The 9,203-nt window shown below is 39.5% G+C and overlaps 1 protein-coding gene across 1 annotated transcript in view; it reads right to left on the bottom strand.

The window, feature by feature from the left end:
- Positions 1–646: 646 nt before the first annotated feature.
- efna5b (ephrin-A5b) overlaps positions 647–9,203 on the bottom strand; it is a 95,042-nt gene continuing 86,485 nt past the window's right edge. The window contains exons 3-5 of the mRNA XM_030737770.1: positions 4,718–4,783; positions 4,281–4,361; positions 647–2,748 (exon numbers count right to left, since the gene is read on the bottom strand). Coding sequence (XP_030593630.1) covers positions 2,624–2,748; positions 4,281–4,361; positions 4,718–4,783 — 272 coding nt within the window. The 3' untranslated portion in view covers positions 647–2,623. The remainder of the gene's footprint in view (positions 2,749–4,280; positions 4,362–4,717; positions 4,784–9,203) is intronic.

The raw sequence follows: 9,203 nt of genomic DNA, 5'->3' as shown, positions 1-9,203 counted from the left end.
GTATTGGTAATTAAGTAATTAATAAGGAGTACAATTGAAGCTGGTTTCTGATTTAAAAAAAAAAAGTCTACTGTTAATCTGCTCACAAGCGTCCATTTTGAATCTTATGCAGTGCTCATTCCCTGTGGTGTTATCCTGAAAATTAGTACCTCATTAAATGGCATGTCTCCTGTCACTCCTCATAGCTGAGCTGCTATTCCACTGTAATAGCATTGTTACCATAACCCAAAAAAAAAAAAAAAAAACTAATGGCAAAAGGCAAAGGCAGTCTTTCTAGGAATAAAGACAGAACAAGGCAGCCACAAAGCAAACAAACATAACAATGTGCCTTTGAGACTGAATGTTACTGAACATATGCTTGTCAGTGAAAAGGTGGTTTTTTTTTTCCCCCAGTAGTGTTGAATGGGTTTATTTTTTTATTTTGTTACTTTGTTTGGATTTTCATTTTTACTTTTTAGGCACTCTAGTCACACTACCTTCAGCTCCCTCCCATGTCTTTCTATCTCCCCGTGCGTGCGATTCTCTGATTTTAATTCTTTCTCTCCTTCACTCGCCGATTCTCACAAACTGCAAGGTCATCGGGGCTTTAAACCCCCCCCCACGGTGGAAATCTACACCCCCCCCCCCTCCCGAGACCCCCCCTGGCCTTCCAGCATCTATTTTTAATACCAGAAATAACTCCCCTTGCCACAACATGGGGTCCACATGCCTGTCATTTTGAACCTCATTAAAGAGTCACTTAAGCCAGTAACACAAGGAGCTGAAGGTGGACACGCAATTGCTCCCGTGCTCCTTTTCTTACTCTTTTTCTCACTTTCAATCTGTTTTTTCCCCAAACCAATCGGTGCCCTCTTTCTTGTACAATAACCTGGCTCTGAAGGGAAGTCAGTTTCAGCAAGTTTTCTGTGTGTTCAGACTTCTTTAAAAGCTATAGAAATAAGTCAGTCTGAAAAAAAAAGACACAAAAGCCTTGTTATGCTAACTCACCACTGTGCATCTGTGGGAGTTGAGGGAAGCTAAATATCATTATTTCACAGTGAATTCTTTTCAATTTAAGTGCTAACACAAACCTGGCCAGACTAAATAGAGTGGTGCATTGCCTTGAATTTAATGGAATTTTGCTGTTGTTGTTGTTCACACAGCAAACACAAGCTATGCATTAGTTGACTAATGCAATGAATTGGTTCTAAGAAGCATCAAACTTTTACGTAACCATACCTTAAACAATAGAGTTATTATATTAATGGGGCAGGGATCCAAGAAAAAAGTATGGCACTATTATAAAATGTTTCTCAAGACTTTTCCTATTCATGTTGATGTCAAACTACAAAATCCTAACGTTTCAGTAGCTGTATTATTATTATAATACAGATATGAAAAAAGTAATGCTGTAAATCATTTTCAAACAATTCTTTTATCAGTCAATAGAGAGGGGAATAAAAGCTGTGGAAGCAAATGTTTATGGGAGTGTTAATATTGACTAATTCTCAAACAGAATAGAGAGAACAAATTGCTGCCCAGCTCAGTAAACATTGTATAAAATGATTGTGACTGTTGCTGTGAAATTGTGTGATCATCTTTGAGAAGGTATTGATTTTTTTTTATCCTGATAGCAGTCCAAAAAAACAAAAAAAAAAAGTGTCTGGTGAGAAAGTTTCAATTTAGTTGCTTTGTTAGGCCGGAGTGATGCTTGGAGAGGTGTTTTATTGAGCAGACTTCCTTATGTTTTACCTTTACTTACTCACTCACTGACTCACTCACTCACTAAACCTTTTAAGTAGCTTATCCAAAATACATAAATACTTTATTCAAGGGCGATTGGACACTCAATGATAAATGATCTTCAGACTGTCTTTGAATCATGACAGTGTGAAGATCTGTGGGCTAAGGTGCATGCCAGGCATGTATTTTTCAGTGCTAAGGTTTTATAGTCTGACTCCTGCTTGAAACACAACACTTCTTCTCCTACATCTTTAGACATTATTCATACTCGCATGAAATTAACTCTAGAAAAACAGAGTTGCAAAAATGTGGTTCTCAATGATCCAGCAGAACAATCGAAATATATTCTGAAAGGCTTCTTGAGAGGTCTCGGGATTATCTGTTTGTGTATGTACAGTCATTTCTAAGACCTAGAATCTTCACTGTCCTACTAAGTAGAACTGCTACTGTGTAAAAACTCTACTTCTAGTGAATGTTGATGTGAACAATTTTTGTATTTGACTGCGGTGCCGTCTGTGTGACGTAAAGTGTGTGTGTTCGTGTGTGTGTGTGTGTGTAAACAGTGTTGCAATGGCAGAAACATAATGTAAAGGGATATCAAAAGTCACGGGAAAGTAAGAATCACTATGTGTCAAACAGGATTTGGCATCTTAGTTGAAAGTTTAAGAGGGCGAACTGTTTCTCCCACTTCTAACATCAACTTTGTTCACTCACAGACGGAGAAAGACCACTTAAATATTTTTTTTTTTTTCTGAAAAAAATATAGAGGGTTCCTTGAGAAGCCTGCTTTTATGCCCAAACAAGCAAAATGCAATCCACCCAAATCCCACCCCCTACCCTGCAGCCTTGGGCAGATTCAGGCCACGCTAGGTGTAAATGACCTCCAGGAGAGAGGGAGGCGCTATAAAGTGGAGAGTGCTGCTAGGCAGACCAGCATTGAAGCCAGAAGTGGACTTGTTTTCTGGAGGCGTGGAACGGCATTTGTTTCACTCCGTGAAGGCTCAGCCGGTTCATGGCTGGTATCATCTAAAAGGATTCAAACAAAAAAAAAAGAAAGAAAGAAAGAAAAAGTGGTGAATTTTATGGTACAGGCTTTTATGGTACAGTCCATCACACAAAAAAAGGTTATGCAGTGAATGCATTCTCACATACACTACCCAGCCAAAAAAGTCATCAGTGCTTAAAGGTGGTCCAAGAAAATACTGTGTATTAAGTGTGATATTTCTCTTTTGGGGGTGGGGGGCCTGGGCAGTGCATTTACATTTGTATTGTAAGAACTGGTGAAAAGCTGAGATGTTTGGGTTTGTGTCGTAAAGTCTGAGTTGCCATATGAACTTCAGTTGCTATATAATGTTTCTACTCTCAATGTCAGAAACATTTTGAATTCATCTCCCAGGTGAGCTGCCCCCTGTGTTTTTCTGGCAGTGGCATCAGTATCTGTGAGCAGCCATGTGCCCACCGCACCATGGGAAAGGAGCTGAACCATGCACAGCAAAGGACAGATAGACAGAACAGAGGACTGGACAGTTACATAACTATACAAAGTTGTGTGTATGTGTGTGTGTGTGTGTGTGTGTGTGTGTGTTTGTGAGCGAGAGAGAGAGAGAGAAATTGGGCAGGGACAGGGTGACAACAGATGACGGATGAATGTTTTCATGTTTCTCGTTTGGAAGGCATAACAAGGGAATGAGCCAAAAGAAGCTTGCAAGATGAGAGGCAGCCATTCAGGATGCAGGCAGGATTTTGAGGTGGGCAAAGGGGGGAGAGGCAGATGGGTATCAAACATGCCCTAGGATGTAGCATTGCTCTGTCTGTTGGTGTGTGTGTGCGTGCTATTTAGGTGCTAGTATCATAATCTGTGATCTTCAGAGCGAAGCAATTTCAGAATGCAGTAGATCTTATTTTCAAATGAAAGAATCCTCTTTTTTAGTGATCTCATATATATATATATATATATATATATATATATATATATATATATATATATGGCCATTCTTTCTGTTGTTTCAGACCTTGTGAGCTGATGCTGGGAATGAGACAACAGCATGTGGGTGATGTGGAGTGTTTCAGTTCATAGACTGGGTTAGGCTGATATATGAAGACATAAAGCTGCTGTGCGTTCTGAGCACAGAAAATAATCAATGCTGTGCTGCAGAGCCAACAGCAACTCAGTGAAGACTAAAGAAAAAGATTAAAATTTGTGTCTACTGCATTCATATTATTTAAGAACTTTCGTTTTTTATTTATTTATTTTTTTGTTCATTAAAATACTGAAAAGTAAAAATAGTAGTAAAAATAAAGACTGTATGTTGTGGTATTGACCACAACATACACTTGGGGATACGACATGAGCAGCAATTTATATCATCTATGCAGCAACAGTAACATGACACCACTTTGAAAATCTGGAGAAAAATCAGCTTAAGAGAAGCATTACACGGGGATAGGGAAGAACAGAGCAGCATCATAAATGAAAGAGGCACAGAAAAAGATACACACATACAGATAGATGGAAGTCAGACAGAAGAGAATCAAAAAAAGCAGGAAGCCATACTAACCTCGTGGTTCTAATGTATTGTCTACTTTGTCGTTTACATCAAAAACGCGGTCATGTACACCTATAGTTTTCACACAGCTGTCTATAACAGAAAATAGGGAGAATGAGAAATCATTAGAGGTATGTGCCAAATAGGTTAGCGACATTTGTAGCCCTCCCCTCCTCAGCCCTCGAAATAAATATTTCAAGCAACAAAGCTCATGGCAACATTCAGATGATTTCATTTGATGTGATTGTTTATCATCATTTTCATGTTTTGCTTGAAAAAAAAAAAATATCTTTGAAATCAAGAAGTCCTGTGATAAGTGAAAAAGGTATGTTGAACAGTGAGCTAAAGGTAGTGAGGTAAGCAGAGAAGTGGACATAAAGCGCTTTGATTTTTCAGTCCAAACGGCTCCTTCAAGAAGCTCGATTACAAAAGCCTTGCGTTGCACTTACTTGCTGGTCGGACAAAAACTTTGAGCTTCAGGCAGGTTTTTCTCCCATTTTCAGCAATGGTGGAGGCTGGAAAAAAATGCAACAGACACAGGTAATAATTATAATACAGTATAGTATTATATATACACTAAACAATAAAAAAATCCAATGCAACTGTGTAAAAAGAATTTTTATGACGCTGCATCCATCCATCCATCCATCTTCTTCTGCTTATCCAATTCAGGGCTAACCCAGCTGCCATAGGGCAAGAAGTGGGGTACACCCTGGACAGGCCACCAGTCTCTCACAGGGCTAACACAGAGAGAGACACGTTGACAGTCACACTGACAACTAGTTTAGAATCACCAATTAAACTAACCCCATGCAAGTCTTGCGACTGCAGGACGAAGCTGGAATACCCAGAGAGAACCCACACAGTCATGGGGAAAATGCAATTTCCAGCATGTTCCCCCAAACCACCGCACCACTGTGCCACCCGTTAATCATTATTATGTTATGATGTTTTTTTTTTTCCTGTAGATATCAATTAGAACTGAGGTGATTTATTCAGAAAAAACAAAAACTTTAATAGTGGATTTCATAAGTGGATTTTATGGCATTAGTTGTGGTTCTTGTGGGATTAGAGCTGGAGAGTATTTACAGATGTGTTAGGGAAGTCTCCAGGGAAAGTGGAGTGCTTTGCTCAGTTTAATTGTACCATTTTGAGATTCTACAATTGGTATTGGCTTAATAAGGATCAACAAATTGCCATCAATTTAACTTGTTTAAAGACTCTTTAACACTGAAAGACAGAACACTGAAATACTTCAAATGTACATACATATTTTTATATAAACACATCAGTGCTCCTTCAGGAGCACCAAGTTCACACAGCGTAGATGTACAGTATGCGCTACATGTGTGGATGGTTTGCGGTTGCTGTCAGGAAATGGATCCCTTCCTGTCAAGTCCATGGGGTGTGAATCTCTGAGCATTAGCTACCATGGTGGTTGTATCACATCCCCTAAAAATATCTCATAGGGAGCGTGTGCAAGAGTGCGTGCACACACCTGTGTGTGTATGTGTGTGGTTGACCACTAATGGCGCTGTGCTGAGGCACCAGGTGCTGTCTCCTGTAGCCAAGGATAGGGGTCAAACACATGTCAGCTGAAGCCTAGTGGGTGAGTACCGCATGCATCCATCATGGTACGATAGCATATAAGAGTTTAGCAATAAATTTTATTGTCTTGGGTCAGACCAACGGAGAAGAGAGTATTTGAAGAGCGTATCACACTACTGTGATACATTCATGCTATTTACTAGTTCTTATTTCTATTATCCCCTTCAGCTCCAGTGAGACCATATTGTCCACTAAGGTGTCTTTTCACATTATTTGATGTTTTCTGGAGATCAGGTCTGTTGCAGTGAAGCCAGCGGATTCAATTTTAGGATCTAACACTTTTTCTTCCTTCCAAGCACTATTATCCTCTCTATTGCATTTTTTTTTATTTGCTAAGCCTCTATATCTGAAGAATATTCTTCATTAAAAAAAAGTCCCAGTACACATTGCTGCAATGAATGTGCAAGCATCTATTTTGTGTTGAGGCAGTGGAAAAAACAGCTACGAGTTGCCCCTGTAGCCAGGAAAAGTTTGTAATTATTTCTAATGACTTTCCATCTTGCCTGACCTGTTCTTTTCTTGGATTTGCATGCTCTCTATTCCTGATTTTTCCCTAAGATCTAGATGACGTTTTCTTATCAAAAACAAGCAGCATACTTATCCTCCCCTCCTGTGCAGCTCATCAGGATTTCTCTCTCCTTTTTTGATTTTTAACCTCAGCGTTACCATTTTAATGCTGTCACTTCATCAGCTGCTGCCCATATCTCCATCATATATCACTGTACAGGAGAGGTGACCTGAGATCAGACACTATTTTTCACAGCTCAGTTCATATTCAGCAGATGCAGAAGGAAAGAGAGAGAGAGAGAGAGAGAGAAAAAGAGAGGACCTTATTATTTCGGTGTGGAGGCAGCCGATGAACGCTAATGAACCTTGGCCAGCGTCGCTCACCCACTCAGTCACATACACACACCAGTACCCACACAATTTATGTCACTCTTCTTATTGCTGCACTTCTTTATACTCTCATTTCCAGCGTGCACACATATGCAGGCACACACCATCTCCAGATGTTTTATCTTCATCAGTGTTGTGGGCAGAGTTGAGTCACAGCCATCGACACTAGCCACTTAACAAAGGCAGCTGATCATGAGAGAAGTATGGCCCTGATGAAAACAGCAAAGAGCATGTGGGCATCTCTGTCATGCTGGAAGTTTGTGAAGCTGTTGGGATGCTTATAGATTTGGTTGTAGCATGTTATCTGCCTCTAACATGATAGGAAATAATGCCCACGAGTAATTAAATTCGGTTTCTATAATTAAATATGACAAACTACTCACGGTAGTTTTTATGGTTACAGTATATGACCGTCTTTAATATATATCATTATATTCAAGAGCTGATTAAATCACCGCACTGATCCTGGGTGTGGCCATTGCGTTGATATGCAGCCGATAACTCTGATGTGCTGCTGTACATTTTTGTCTACAATGTAAACAGTGAACTTTGGCTTTACATTCTCTTTTCAGTAGCAGCTCGTAATGCTCGCTATTTGATGAGGATTCTGCCACCCCGGCACAAACTGTCCACACCAGCGCCTGCTTATTTTAGATTAACAAGCTGCTGAGGGCCAGCTTATTGTTCTTGTAGGCTGTAACATCAACACCTGCTATTCTGGCTCCCTTCAGGCCCACAATCCAACTATCAATCCATCCAGCCTGAGCAAGTGGCTGCTTTGAAGGACAGAGGCCCTCGATGTCCCAAGATGGGATTGGTGAGAGTGAGGTCGGGTTACTCCTTCGTGCCCTGTCCCCTAGCTGGTAATGGCCGGTTCCCTCAGTACACTGCATTATGCATCAGCATTAAGGCAAATGGAATGAAGCAGAATCCAATTACAGAAGAACAAACAGGTGGGCTCAGTGCAGCTTAGGAGAAGTATTGTTTCAATCACAGCCCAAGCCAAGCTTTATTGTAACTGAAATTTTATCTACAAAACACATTTCCTTTGTCTTTCACTGGAACATTTACATTCCAGACATGACGGATAACCAATAAATGTCATAAAAGGAAGCTAAAAGCAAAGTTGTCTAAATACAGAGGATAAAATTGACATAGAATATTGGTTATCCATCATTTAGCAGGTGACAGAGCAAAAAAAAATTGCAGGGTGAGTTTTGTATGTCATTTTGTAAACATTAAATCTGTGTCATCCGAGCTCTTCTCATAGTCACTGAACCATTTTAAAGATCTGGGTGATTGCCAGAGTCAGTGCTACCACAAAGCTGAATGCATTCAGGCAGGTTACAACACAACAGAGCAACAAATGGCTTAAAATCATTTTACTGAGAAAGTTTCCTTTTTTCACCAGTATGTTTAAGACGGTTAGTCAAGTACAGCTTCACCAAAAAAAAAAAAAAAAAAAAAAAATCCATTGAACCTACTTAACCCAGATGTCCACTAGTCTAATCATATTATGACAAGAAACTGTATAACAGTTATATTATATAACAGCGTTAAACAGAAAAGCAGTCTCTTGGTTTCAGTTGCAGCAGTCAGACCGTGCATAGACATGTACAGGATCATGTGAACATGTAGCATGATGTTAGCATGACTGTAGCCTGTGTCAAGTCTCCAGCTGGTTTTAATAATGGTGCCCCAGTCCTTATATCACTGCGTATTTGCTGGATGCGAGAGGTTACACTGGAGAGCCTGTAATGTTGTGTCCAGCACCGAGCATTCCTCGTTAGCTAATTCTGCCAGCTCAGGGAAAAACAGCCCATTGGCTTTGTCTTTCATTTACTAGGATTACCCATGCGAATTAGACCATACAAACTTAGAGTGTATGTACCAAAGTCCAGGAGACTGAATTTACATAAAATTCTGTCCAGGAGCAAAATAAACACACAGAGTAACATTCACACACAGCATTACTTTCCAAAAACTATATTCCAGCTTTTATACATGTTTCTTTTATACAGTTTTCTGCCCAGAAATCTTCTATTCCAAGTCCAGAAATTACTTCTGGCATTTATTATTTTTCACTGAAAAGGCAACAATCTTGGACTAAAAAGAAAACTTTTAATTTAAGAGACTGACTTAATTTTTTGTTAGAGAGGGAGAATACTGACACGACCCCTCCGATAAGAAAAATGAACTGCTCCCTTGTTCAGAGTAATCTTTTTGCTGCAAACAACAGCGCACACATACTGTATTAAATACATGTTCATTAAAATCTCCATATGCACTGACATACACATAATGGATAAATGTTGCTCAGAATTTATCCTCCCACAGCTTATAAAGCAGCTGACTTAAAAGAACAGAAATGTATCTATTTACATGATTAAAAAAAAAAAAAAAGACTGTGAATGTGTATGTGTGTTTGAT

Source organism: Archocentrus centrarchus, chromosome 9 (genome assembly GCF_007364275.1).
Source record: "Archocentrus centrarchus isolate MPI-CPG fArcCen1 chromosome 9, fArcCen1, whole genome shotgun sequence".
Classification (NCBI taxonomy): Eukaryota; Metazoa; Chordata; class Actinopteri; order Cichliformes; family Cichlidae; genus Archocentrus; species Archocentrus centrarchus.
Note: the sequence above shows the minus strand (reverse complement) of the source record. Positions and strands in the feature narration are given on the sequence as shown.